Below are 13146 nucleotides of genomic sequence, written 5' to 3'. Positions count from 1 at the left end.
AACCCGTGTTGCCTATGAATGAGACTACAATTGATGGAGTATTCATTAAATCAAATTTCAAATTAATGTTACGAATCGACAAGATTCATCAGCCCACCATCTGTTCGACCAAATTCCCCAACCAACTCCAATTTCAAAATTCCTATCAGAAATGGCGTTGGCAGCTACGAGATTCAGTTCATCAATCTCCCGCCACCAAATCCGAGCTCTCTCCCGTTCATCTTCTCCGAAATCGAATCTCGAAGAATCGATCCGAGCAGCAGTCGAAGCAAAAGCATACCGCGAAATCCCCCAAATCCTCAACGCATCAACGGAGCCTTGCCGGAACCCTAACCCCTTCACATTCCTCTCCCAATTCCCCGAGCGCCGCCGAAGCGAAACCATCGATGAAATCCTCCAGTCCTTCATCCCAATCCGGCCGCGCTCCCAGCCGCGGAAGGCCTACTCCTGCCTCCTCTCCCTCACCCTCGACCCCTCCGTCGACCACCTCCCCCTCGCCCTCGCCGTCGTCCAGCGCACCCTCCGCTCCGGCTGCCTCCCCCCGCCGCAGTTCCACCTCCTCCTCTCAAAATCGTGGCTGCGGCGACGCCGCAAGGCGTCGCCGTCGCCGTCGCCGCAGCTAATTTTGTCGGAGATGAAATCGATCGGATACACCCCCGATTGCGGCACCTGCAATTACCTAATTCTGTCTCTCTCGAAAATCGATCAATTTGGGGAAGCGATGGAGGTGCTGAAGGGGATGGGGAGGGCGGGGTGCGTCCCCGATTGCGACAGCTACGGTGGATTGATCGCTGAGCTGAGCGAGGCGAGGAAGGTGGACGCGGCGGCGGAGGTGGTGAGGGAGATGGTGTGTGAGGAGGGGGTGAGGCCGAGGGAGGAGACCGTGGCGAAGGTGGTGGGGGCGATGAGGGGGAATCGGGAGGCCGGGAGGGCGGTGGAGATGGTGGAGATGCTGGAGAGGGAGGGGTTTGGGGTGGGGTTTGGGGTTTATGAGGGGGTTTTGGAGGGGTGTTTGGAGGAGAAGAGGTTTGTGTTGGCCGGGAAGGTTGCGGCCGCGATGTGTGGGAGGGGGTTTATACCGTTTATACGGGCGAGGCAGAGGGTGGTGGAGGGGCTGGTTGGGGTTGGGGAGGTGGAGCATGCTGCTGTTGTGAGGAGGAGGTTTGCAGAGATGAGTTCTTAGGGATTCTACACGAAGAAGAAGAAATTGTGTAACGAAGGGGGTTCTTGTTGTACGGATGGTGGTTCGGACTTGGAACGAGCATGGATTGATCGTTGATGGTAAAGTAGGATGATGGGTCGCGAACTGGGGTTCGATTGATGACGAAGAAAGAGAATTCTTGGTTCTGTTCTCGGACTTATGGTGGAAAAAGGGATTGATCAAATTCTATTGGACACGTACATTTGTTATGGATCGTGGACAGTGATTCGATTGATGACGAAAAAGGAGAATTCTTGGTTCTGTTCTCTGCCTCGATTGATGGAAATGAAGGATTGATCGAATTCTAGTGCACAACGTAGATTTGTTTGTTTGTTTTGAGTCTTGTTCGAGCCGGACATGATAAAACACTATCATGTCCGACCGGTTTCACCGGGCATCCTGTATATTGCTGAATAGAGCTCTCACTCTGCATAAATTGGGCATACAGGCATCCCAGCAAAGTTTAATCTTGCTAAAGAATTTGGTCATTTTGTGTTAGTTTAGAAAAATTCTTGTGATTTTTGACTTTTTTGAGGTTGAGGTGATTTGTAATATTCATGTATGAAAATTGGGCTTGATCCTGAGAAGTTAAGAGAAATGGGCTTTGGTGATAAGTATATATGGTACAATGGGTCTTCTCTTCATTCATTAATTACTAATATAGAGGATTAGTACTAAACAGTTTGTTATAAATTAATTAAACAACTTTTTTTATTATTTAGTTAATTATGGATTGGAATTTGTTCACAATCAAGAATCCAATTCAGATTCATGAAGTGTCTTTCTCCTTTGGCGTTTTTATTTGACGCATTGATGTCTTCTTCAAAATCCACATTCTTTTTAACAAAAAACTATCCGAGAGAGTTAGCAGCCATCAGTGTCTAAGTTAGGTGAGATAAACTTGCCACCGTATATGAAATTCAAGAATGTCACCATCAAAAATTTTCTACACAACCAAACAAAAAAAAAATAATGTATGAAAATTAGTGAAGGAAAGAGTAGGAAACCCTTCAAGGTTTAACAAACCTTTAGAAAATAAAATAAATCAACACTGTGATTGAATTAAGTTATGATTGTAGGTATTGGGAAATAAATTATAATCATTTTATACATTAATAAGATTGAATAATCATGTGATGGATTATCTAATGACTCATATGTAAGACATGTGATTTTACACTGGACTCGAATCATAACAAGTGATGAATAAAATCAGAAAAATCAACAATCAATAGTAAAAACAAAACACGAACATCCATTATCATCATCATCAACACATAACATGAAATAAAAGAAACAGTTGACTTCACGATCACTAAAGATTGAAAGAAAACACAACACACATTAGGCAACAAACTCAATTAACATTTAATCACATCTTATGCACAAACCTAACTCTTCATTAAGATCTTGTCACTTTTCAATCCATGCAAGTTAGAATTTCAATAGCTAGAAGCATGTGGATCGTGCTAGCCCATGTTTATTTCTTTAATTGTACAGCAATTTATTCAAATCCCATATGCAAAAGTCAACTATCCAGAATATTAAAGTACCTAATTTAATTATACTTTCAACTAACCAAATTAAAACAAGAATAATCCCATATATGTAGCTTGTACTTCCAACTATGAGATTTGCCTTTTCAAAATCGTCACCCTTTAATTCTTGACCTCTCAAATTATCTTATGAATATTTTATTTGAGGAAGTACACCAAAATAATTTATATATTTATGTCCATATTTATAAGTTATCTTGAGGTTTACTTTCTACCTAAATAAAGAACTTTTATAATCTCAAAAAAGAAGCCCCTTAGACCATTAAAAGCATCATTTAATATACTACTACTACTATATTACTACTAATTGGTGAAATGTGAGGGAAAATTGGTGAAATTTTTTTTGGTGAAATGTGGCCCATTTTAGGAGTCACAAGTTGAGACCGTCATGAGTTTTTAAGAAATGTAAGGGAAAATTGGTAAAAAAAATAGTGAAATGTGACCCTCATTTTTATTTAATTTATAATAAAATGTGTGAAATAAAGTTAATGAAATGTAAATCCTTTTACCATTTATGAAATATTTTAACTGAGACGGTGGAGTATTACTTTGGTCCATCAAAAGCGTGAAACTTTATGTTTTAGCCTTTTAGGAATACACATCTTTATAACTTACTCTCATAATACTTCCTTAAGGCCTATGTCATCCAATATATTCCTCTATTTTGTATTAATAGAGACGTTTTATTTTTTGCATTTATTTTGATAAAAATAATATAATAAAGAGTTAAGGTAAAGAAAAAGTAAATTAAAAAAGAGAATAATGTATAGAAGACTTTATTAAGATGGAACGGAGAGAGTACTTAGAGTAATCGAATATGTAAATAGAGGGATTTTCATAACATTTTCTAAGTCCCTTTGTCATAATATTTATACAAAAAATGTGCATAAGATCAATTAAGAAAGAAAAGGTATATTGCTCATTTATCTTTTTAATAAAAATAAATACATTTTTAAAAAGTATTGAATTGAAAGGAAAAATTATAACATGAGAATGCAAAGAAAAATAATTAACATATTGGGGAATACTTTATCTTTTCCTATTATAGAATTGTTTTTTCATGAAAAAGGTGAATATGAAGTTCTTTTTTATCTTTCAATTTACATTTTCCTTTCAAGTTTTTCTAACGAACTATAGGATAGTAACCTCACAATTGATAGTCAATTGTCAAAGTATAAAGTCAGCTAATTACATCAATGCATTTTCCTTTTCTTGGCATTTTCTTATCATGACAAATTAGTTTTCAATACACTATTATTGGAAAACAAAATAATACTACCACTTCTGCTATCTATACTAAATTGGTGGATAATATAAGAGCTAAAACCCCTAATTGATTTAACAGTAAGTGAGCAAAACTTAGTTCCAACTTCAAAGTTAATTTAGATATTTTAGGAAAAAATAATTGATTTCTATTAAAAGAAAAATAACTTGGAAGGAATGAAGTACTTTTATCCCAATTCAATATTCCATACAAATAATACAAAACAAATAGTACTATTTGGCTCATCTGATCAAATGAATGCCACAAAATGGATACAAATTCATTAAATTCAATATGCAAATTTGTAAAACTGTAAATAGAATTAGAACAAATTGAAGAAAATTAACATGGAAAAAGGAGAAATTTGGAATGAAAAATCCATCAAAAACACCTTTTTTATGCCAATTATGTTACAGATATAAATGAAGTGTACGAAAAGAAGGAAAATTCAAGCAGAAATTACCAAGATTGAGTAAATCCCCAAATTTCTCCTCCTTCACATTTATTCCAAGAAAACTCTGCTAATCCGTAACCTAATTTACACAAAATCCCCAAATCAAGCCTGCGAATCTCCCTTCTTCCCATCCCCTTCTCTCTCCGTAATCAGCTTCGCCGCCTCCTCATCTGCAGCGGCCGTCTTCTTCTGCGCCTCCTTCGCCTTCAGCGCCTGCAATTTCGAGTGATTGTAGTACGCGACGCCTAAAAACGCCAATCCGTAGCCGATCAGATTCACCGGCGTGACGGTGTCCTTAATCACCGACCACGAGAAGGCGATCAGGAGCCAATCCTTGACGACTCCGGCGACGTTCATGGTCAGCGCCGACGTCTTCCCCACGAGGAGGAACACGGCGAGGTTCAGCGCGAAGGCGCAGAGGCAATTGGTGCCGAAGATGAGGAAATCGAAGTGGAAAGCGGCGGTCTGCTGCCTCAGCAAGGGGAATTCGACGATTAGCCACGGGATCGAGAGGAAGAGGAAGCAGGAGGGGGCGACGTAGTAGAGAGACGTGATTGGGTTGAGATTGATGCCTTTGGAGGTGAGGAGGATCTGAATCATGACCAGCCGCGTCGCCTCGAAGACGACGGCGCCTAATTGGAGGAAAACTCCCCAGGAATCGTATTTCGCCTCGCCGTAGGCGGCGATTGCGACGCCGACGGAGATGGCGAGCATGTTGGACATGGTGGTGGACTTGTAGGCGTCCTTTTTGAGGAGGATTCCGATGGAGTAGACGGCGACGGGCATGAGCGCCTTGAGCATCTGGATGAAGGAGACGGAGAGGTAGATGTAGGCGGAGTTGGAGAGCCAGAGGGAGAGGGAGTAGAGGGCGCCGATGGGGACGACGGAGGAGAGGTAGGTGCGGCGGGAGAGGGCGGCGGGCTCGACGAGGCGGAAGACGCGGACGGCGGCGAAGGCGAGGGAGGAGCAGAAGGCCATGTGGATCATGGTGAGGGAGATGGGGAAGGGCCAATTGTACAACTTCCGATCCAGGATGTACTTGTTGTAGACGATGACGGTGAAGGAGAGGAAGATCCAGATCGCGACGTACATGTAGGAGAGCAGGATCTTCTTCACCACGCCGTCGGAGAGGGCGCCGCCTTTCCCCATTGCTTCCGGCGGCGGCGGCGGCGGCGGCGGCGGCGGTGGAGATTTGGGGGTTTTGGGTTTCTAGAGAGAGAGAGTAGTGTGGAGTTGGGTTTGAATGGGTTTCGAATTGGGGTTGAAATTAGGGATTTTGAGGAGATGGGAGGGGTGTGTTTGTAATTTCACTTGGGAAGAGATCTAAATGTGGATTTTTTTATTTACATAAAGCTAAATAGTATAATAATCTTTTTTTGGATTAAGTAAGTTACCTTGAGTCTTTTTTGGTTTATTAGCATTTTGTAAATATGTTGGCTTATAAAAGGGAGAATAACAGGTTAAATTGCAAAATTTGATCAAATTACTAATTAAGTAAATTTGAAAATGAAAATTGAAATACTACTATTCATTTATGAAAATTCATTTTTTTCGATTGCTTCAACCATATGCAAAACGGTATCTTTTGGTGATGCTCAAACGATGTTATATTTATTTATTTATTTTCCTTTCTTTTTTTTTCGTTGCTCATTTTAGTGAAACAAAGTCATTTTTACTTTTTAGCTCAAATATAAGGATTGGGTATAAGATTTTGATATTCTATAATTTAATACTCAAATTTAGCTAATTTTACTGGATTGACTCGAATTTGGCTAAATCTCGTGATTTAAATGACTATCGCTATATCTTTTATAATATCATGAGCAATGTAAAATTTCTTTTTTTTTTCAGAATGGGTCGTCATAAATTAAAAGGACAGAGAAAATGAATGTTCATAAAATAAAAAGGACAGAAAATTAGGGTTGAAATTTGGGTTTTTTATGAGTTGGGATTTCAGTTGAGGAAAGAGATTTGTGGTGAAGAAATTAGAAAAGTAGTATAAATGTGGATTTTGCGACTACTTGGTCTGGCGAAATGAAGCATAACTGTATAAGCAAAGTCAATTATGAAAAATTAAATGTTTCTGCAAAACGTTGAAGACTTTTTATTAATAATAATGTCACATTTATTAGTTTTGGACAGATATTAAGTGATGACCAAACTTACATATAATGAAATAGGAGTATCATTTTAAAAACAAAATGAAAATGAATCTAAATAGTTAGATGTGGACTTGGTAAAGTTGTGGGCCTACAAGTTAGTATCAAACCAGGATATGCTGAGAATAGGCCCATAGTTTTAATGCAATCATTGTTTATTCACTTTCCTTTTATTCTTTTTAAATATTGTCGTATATAATGTCATACACTACTACTAATCATTTATATCATGAATTTTGATCAAATTCTAATTAATTCCACGAAGCTGCATAGTAGAATATTAAATCACAAAAATTTATAATTTTTTAGTTGTCTCATACGTATACTACTATAAAACGATATTTTGAAGATGCTCAAAATAATATCGTTTAACTAAAATACTCCTAAGAGATATATTTATATAATTAAACAACAATGTTTTAAACACTACCGAATATGTCGTTTTGTATATGCATGAATCAATCGAGAAAACTTAGAACTTTATAATTTAAAATTTTATTTTTAAATTTTATGAAATTGATAGAATTGAACTAATTATTGTAATTTAAATGATTATTATATGTATTGAAAATGATAGGGAGACAAAGGTGAGGCTGCCATGGAAAAGAGCGTTGAAAATTGACTTTTATAAATGGGTTGTTAAAATTATACTTTCATTTTATCTACAATAAAAAAAATTAATTTGGTAGCTGGCATGAGAAAATTAGGTGAGTGAGAGAGTGACAGAAAAAGATCAATAGAAAAGTATACATAATGGATGTCAGTTTCTTTATAATTAGTTTGGCCTTAAGTTTTGTCATATTGAATGAAAATGAAAATGTTGTAGTAGTACCATTATTATCTATCACTAATTGTTAAATTTATTTCTCTTTCTAAATTTGAATGGTGAATTTGAAAAGAGGTTTCATTTCCGAAAAAAAAGTAAATCATTATTATATTTTATTACCTTTTATCTCTTTCTCACTAATAGTCGAATTATATTTTTTCTTTATTAAATATTTCTCTTTCTACTTAAACACGTTAAATAACAAGTACTAAAATTTCATATCACCCCACAAGTTTGATATCTTAACCCGGATGGATGAAATATTTTTATTTTATCTATAATCCCACTTCAAGTTAAAGTGGACTCTTGGTGTGTGGTTTATTAACCATCAAATGTAAGGCATTATGACACATTATGTATTAACTAAGTTACTTATTAAATACTAGTACCACTTAATTTGACCTTTTATCCTCTTCCTCCATTTGCTCCCACAAAAGATTAAATCCAGATGGACCTTGTCTAACTTATAATGATTTATTTTGAAAACATACTTCTTTTTTGTGAAAAAAATACTATACTATTTCATTATGTGACACTGAAAAAGCAAAAGGTAAAACATTCGATGTCATTTTTCAAATAGAGAAAGTGAAGTCATACCATTAAACAAGCCATACACACTTGGCTATTTGACAAAATGTAACCTAGTATTTAGTAGGAATCACTAGATTTGACCCAACCAAATCTTTGAAATCCAGTTACTCAACAAAACTACAATCCAGCATAATACACGAAAGAATATTAAAATGACAAATTAGCCACAAAAGCAACGACAAAAAAAAATATGATCACCAATAATCTTTGTGACTGATATCTATCATCATAACATGTTTCTGTGGCATTAGAATGTCCTCAAATTCTCTAGGAGAAAAAGCATACATGGGATAAAAGGTCTACCCTCAGCTGCAAAAATACAAGGAGGGAATTGGAAAACTAGAACTGATGTTGCACTGCCTCTACGAGGAGCTCCTTAGGATGGCACTGCATACGAGAGGAGAAACATTAGCTAAACTGCGTGTATCAACCATTAGTTTCGGTTACAGAACATACACAGCTCTGAGAAGCCTACTAAAATTGGCAATGTTTCAGTATCTTTGATTTTATTTATTTTTTTTTGGGGGGGGAGGGGGGTGCAAAACTTACTGTATGTCGATGTATCGATTTGCTCAGGAAGCTCCTTAATATCAACTTCAAACCTCTCCTGAACCTGCAACACAATAAACTTTAGTATGTGTGTTCACAGCCAAAAGTAAGTATTTTGTAGAATGTTTGTCGAGCATCAATAATACTAACTTGATTGAGAACATCTGAATCAGATGCAGATGCAACAAATGTTATGGCCAGCCCTTTGGTGCCAAACCTCCCAGCTCTACCAACCTAAACATTGAATAGACAAAATGGGGAGACCCGAGATCCACGTTAGTAATTCAAAATCGATTGACACTATGTTAATTATGAAGGGACAAGAGAATACAGAAAGAAGCAAAGAGTGTACCCTGTGCAGATAAGTGTCTGCGGAATCCGGCATATCATAGTTGATCACAATGTTAACTCGCTCAATGTCGATTCCTCTGCCAACTAAATCTGTAGCTACCAAAATCCTCTTATGGCCTTCTTTGAAACTCTTGTACCGAGTTAATCTGCATTCTCAAATGTCATTACATTATTGGTCACAAAGATGATACAGTTGACATGTGCTTCTGAGTTCATTTCATAAAATCTTTTAACACATAGTACAACCCCTAATGTTGACAAGATAACAACTAGAGAGTTCAGTGAAGCATCTACAAAAATCAATGTACCAAAGTGACAGAAAATCAAATGAAAAGGCTCAGTGATAGAGAGCACACACCTTTCTTCCTGGGACATGCCAGAGTGAATGCATATAGATGGGAAGTTGCACTCCACGAGCAACTTATTTAGCTCCGCAGCTCGGGTGACACTTTTGACAAAGATGACCACTTGATTGAAATCCAAGGCATCGAGCAGATCATTTAACTTCCGGTTTTTCTCTAGCTCACTCAATTTGATGTAGTGCTGCCATGAAGAGCCACCAAGTAAGTAAAATAATAATTCAAAGTCCAGATAAGCTCTAGGAATATTGAATCCAAACCTGAACAAGACCATGAAGGGTCAACTTGGCTTCATCATCCACATATATTTCCATTGGCTGAAATGAAGAAATGTCATGGTAAAGCATATTAGGAGCCATCTGAAGCTAAGGTATCCAGTATGAAATGAATGACGATCTAAAAAGGTCTGATTTTAGGTTCTGGGCCGTCAGACTCATCTCCTTGCAGTTACTTCACAACTCGTGCCAATTGAATGTCACCAAGACTGTTCTCAAAACTATTATGAAATTCATGAGCTAAGTAAACATGAACTTCACTCTGTATCCTCATTCCCTAAATGCTCCACTAGAAAGGGAATCTTAAAAATAAAATAAAAAAGGATGAACCCAAAATGGCAACTAAAACAACAGCAACAGTGAGAGCGGTGCCCACAGCTATGGTACTTGGCCACTTCTTATGAGTTATGCCAACCTATTGAATCTTTAAAATGAACCGTCACTTCATGTCAGTTGGATAGATTAGCACAACATGCTTAAGCATACTGTGCATCAGCCACTGCATTCATAAGCTAGTGTCCACAGCAGAAATCTGGGGAAAAGGAAACATGGTAGACGTCTAAAATTCAAGGACTGGCCACAGGACATTACATCTTGCATGAATTTCTTGCAAACAGGTCGAATCTCCTTGCTGAGAGTAGCTGAAAACATCATAACTTGCTTGTCATGAGGGGTCATCTTGAAGATCTCCTGCACATCCCTCCGCATATCTGGAGTTGGATTAAACAAGTTAAAGAAACTCACTTTCACTAGATATGAAGAAATAAGGTGGCTGTCAAGTTAATAGCTAACCAAGAGACTCGAGCATCTTGTCACACTCATCCAGTATGAAATGCCTCACATTTCTCAGAGAAAGTTCCTTGTCTCTAGCCAGAGCAAGTATCCTTCCCGGAGTTCCAACAACAATGTGAGGACATTCATTCTTCAGAAGATCCTTGTGCACTCTGATGTTCACACCACCATAGAAAACAGCTACCTTGATATCCGGTAAATATGTGCTGAATCTCTCGAACTCATGACAAATCTGCAAGCCAAAGTAGACATTTATATAAGGAAAATGGGCTGCCAATCTATCCACAATACAAATAGTGTCAATTGCTGAAGACATACCTGGTAAGCTAATTCCCTCGTATGACACAGGACAAGTGCAGCAACTTGGCCTGCAACTGGTTCAATCTGCTGTAATGTTGAAAGAACAAATACAGCAGTTTTCCCCATACCAGATTTGGCTTGGCAGATGACATCCATTCCCAGAATAGCTTGAGGAATACACTCATGTTGAACTGGCGAAGAACCCAAAAAAATTGATCCAAGGAAGCCTCAATTTCAAGTAAAAAAGTTTTTATTATGCAACTTCTCCAAGGTAGGGTGATAATAATGATTTACCTGAAACATATATCATTTCAAACAGTCGTAAGTCTCTTTTTAATACAAAAGAAGGCAGGCAGGTTAAGAAAGTCTGAGGTTAAGATTCTCATAGATTAAACTTTCAATATAACTAATTTGTATACAAACTATACAGTATTAACTCTCATTTCCGCTCAGCAAACTCAGCACATCTAGTAAATACTACCACATAGTATTTCCAAACACAAAAAACGCATCTTGCCTTCGGACGGATGTTCAAATCCTGAGTCAACAATAGCACGTAAAAGCTCCGGTTTCAAGAGGAAGTCCCTGAATCCTGAACTGTGGATCCCCACATATCCCCTGTACACAAAACGCAAAATAATGCAAGTTAACACCTGCATATATATAAATAACATCCTAGATTCCTAATATACATTTCTTCCATCTCATGAGTCGTGATTAGCAAAATTCATGAGCAAAGATACCCGAATTCAAGCAAAATAACTAAAAGCAGCTATGGTTTAATATAGGCTGAACTCTGTGACTGTCATAAACAACTAGACAATTTGATAAACAAATTAATACACAAAACAAGTAAAATATTTAGGGCAGCGACCAAAATAGCTGAGTAACTGATAATGATAATTAAATAACAAAATCTCTTCAATTGTGGAAACTCACTTCTTCACGGTCTCGCCGTTGAGCTTGGCACCGACGGAATCAGGTGCTTTCTCCTCTTCTTCCTCGTAGTCGAGAAGCTCCTCCTCGTAGGCTTCGGTCTCCTTCGTCTCGCCCATTGTTTCTGCTGCTGATTGAAGCTCTACCTGTCGAAGAACAAAATTAAATCTCCGGCCACTTGATTCAGCAAATATATTCATACATAGCTCGAAGCGCACACACTTGAAGAGACGTGATCTGAAAATTTAGGGTTTATCGCTTTGCTAACCTGCTGAATTGAATTAGGGATTACGTGATCGAGAACGGTTAGGGTTAGAATTCTGATTTCTGCAGAGAAAATTTCAAGGAATTATATAATGCGAAATTATATTTATGGAAGGGAGGGTTTTATTCTCAAAATAGACAAATATAGATTTTTTGTAAAAATGGGAGATTTTTTAAAAAAATTGAAAAAATGGTCAAACGAGTTTTTATTTAATTAAAAATTCATTTTAATCATTTTTACAATTTTTTAAAAAAATCTTATATATAAAATTTAATGTGTCGAAGTGCCTATTTTTCAATGTATTGTTCTATGTGTTTTTAACTTCAGATTAAATGATTTTCATAATTTAATTGTAATCTTATAACCTCAATGTCAAAGTTAAATTTTGATAATGTACAAAAAATAAATACGATTAATCAAACTATATTGACTACGCTTAAATAACATGTGGACTTAAATGGAGTAATTTACAATCCACGATATATTTTATTCTTATTTTCTAAAATCTCCATTCCACTTTTCATGAATTTCATCAAATATAAATTCTTATAAAAGAAGTAATTTGTTATTTTAAAATAATATTTATTTTTAAAAAATTGAAATCGATATTTTTAATAACCACGATTAATCTATAAATATATAAAAAGGGAGTTTTTTTGAGAAAATAATAAGATTGTCATTATGATTTTTTTTATAAAATTAGGAGAATAAAAGATTTTTATTTATTGATCTCCTTCCACAACTCACGCCATGATCGCCACTAATTGTTACTCTTTCGATTGTAATCTATCTATAAATATATAAAAAGGGAGTTTTGGGGAAAATAACAAGATTGCCATTATGAATTTTTTTATAAAATTAGGAGAATAAAAGATTTTTATTTATTGATCTCCTTCCACAACTCACGCCATGATCGCCACTAATTGTTATTTTTTTCTCTTTTGATTGTAATAGTTAGAGTACCGTCTGTTTATGATTTAAGAATTTTTTCTCATTATATTTATAAACTCACTTTTACATATATATAAATATTTTATAATAATTCTAAACTTTCAATAATTAATAATATATTATTTGTGAATTTACTTCATTTATTATTATATTATTGTTTACAAGGTTAAATTGTTGTATACATTTATATATATATTTATATTATTTTTTTTAATTCAAGTTAGTAAGTAATTAATCTCTGTGCATAACACGGTTGTTTAGTGTGTTAAATGGACAGATAATAAAATGAAGAAAGTATATTTTTTTAGAAATATGTT

At 36.3% G+C, this 13146-nt stretch overlaps 3 protein-coding genes across 6 annotated transcripts; 1 reads left to right on the top strand and 2 right to left on the bottom strand.

The window, feature by feature from the left end:
* Positions 1 to 10: 10 nt before the first annotated feature.
* LOC125211967 (Pentatricopeptide repeat (PPR) superfamily protein) lies at positions 11 to 1815 on the top strand. The gene has a single exon (XM_048111943.2). The coding sequence runs from the start codon at positions 152 to 154 to the stop codon at positions 1181 to 1183; it is 1032 nt and encodes a 343-aa protein (XP_047967900.2). The 5' UTR covers positions 11 to 151; the 3' UTR covers positions 1184 to 1815.
* A 2576-nt stretch (positions 1816 to 4391) lies between these two features.
* Positions 4392 to 5728, bottom strand: LOC125214718 (putative sugar phosphate/phosphate translocator At2g25520). The gene has a single exon (XM_048115849.2). The coding sequence runs from the start codon at positions 5622 to 5624 to the stop codon at positions 4578 to 4580; it is 1047 nt and encodes a 348-aa protein (XP_047971806.1). The 5' UTR covers positions 5625 to 5728; the 3' UTR covers positions 4392 to 4577.
* Positions 5729 to 8242: 2514 nt separating this feature from the next.
* Positions 8243 to 11993, bottom strand: LOC125215101 (DEAD-box ATP-dependent RNA helicase 15). 4 transcript variants are annotated; one of them, XM_048116412.2, is made up of 12 exons: positions 11882 to 11993; positions 11617 to 11759; positions 11195 to 11295; positions 10696 to 10868; positions 10378 to 10609; positions 10177 to 10295; positions 9571 to 9627; positions 9310 to 9494; positions 8953 to 9097; positions 8751 to 8834; positions 8601 to 8664; positions 8243 to 8438 (listed from the first exon to the last, which is right to left on the bottom strand). In XM_048116412.2, exons 2-12 carry the CDS (start codon positions 11730 to 11732, stop codon positions 8428 to 8430), a joined length of 1287 nt encoding a protein of 428 aa, XP_047972369.1. In that variant the 5' UTR covers positions 11733 to 11759; positions 11882 to 11993; the 3' UTR covers positions 8243 to 8427. The 4 variants fall into 4 exon arrangements, with proteins under 4 accessions (XP_047972369.1, XP_088925379.1, XP_047972370.1 ...); XM_089069253.1 differs by having other exon boundaries at positions 11617 to 11755; positions 11882 to 11967; XM_048116413.2 differs by having other exon boundaries at positions 11836 to 11947.
* Positions 11994 to 13146: the final 1153 nt, after the last annotated feature.

Source organism: Salvia hispanica, chromosome 3 (genome assembly GCF_029641045.1).
Source record: "Salvia hispanica isolate PSC_SH4W2 chromosome 3, Shi_PSC_v1, whole genome shotgun sequence".
NCBI lineage: Eukaryota > Viridiplantae > Streptophyta > Magnoliopsida > Lamiales > Lamiaceae > Salvia > Salvia hispanica.
The sequence above is the reverse complement of the archived record's forward strand: the minus strand, read 5'-3'. Positions and strand labels throughout refer to the sequence as shown.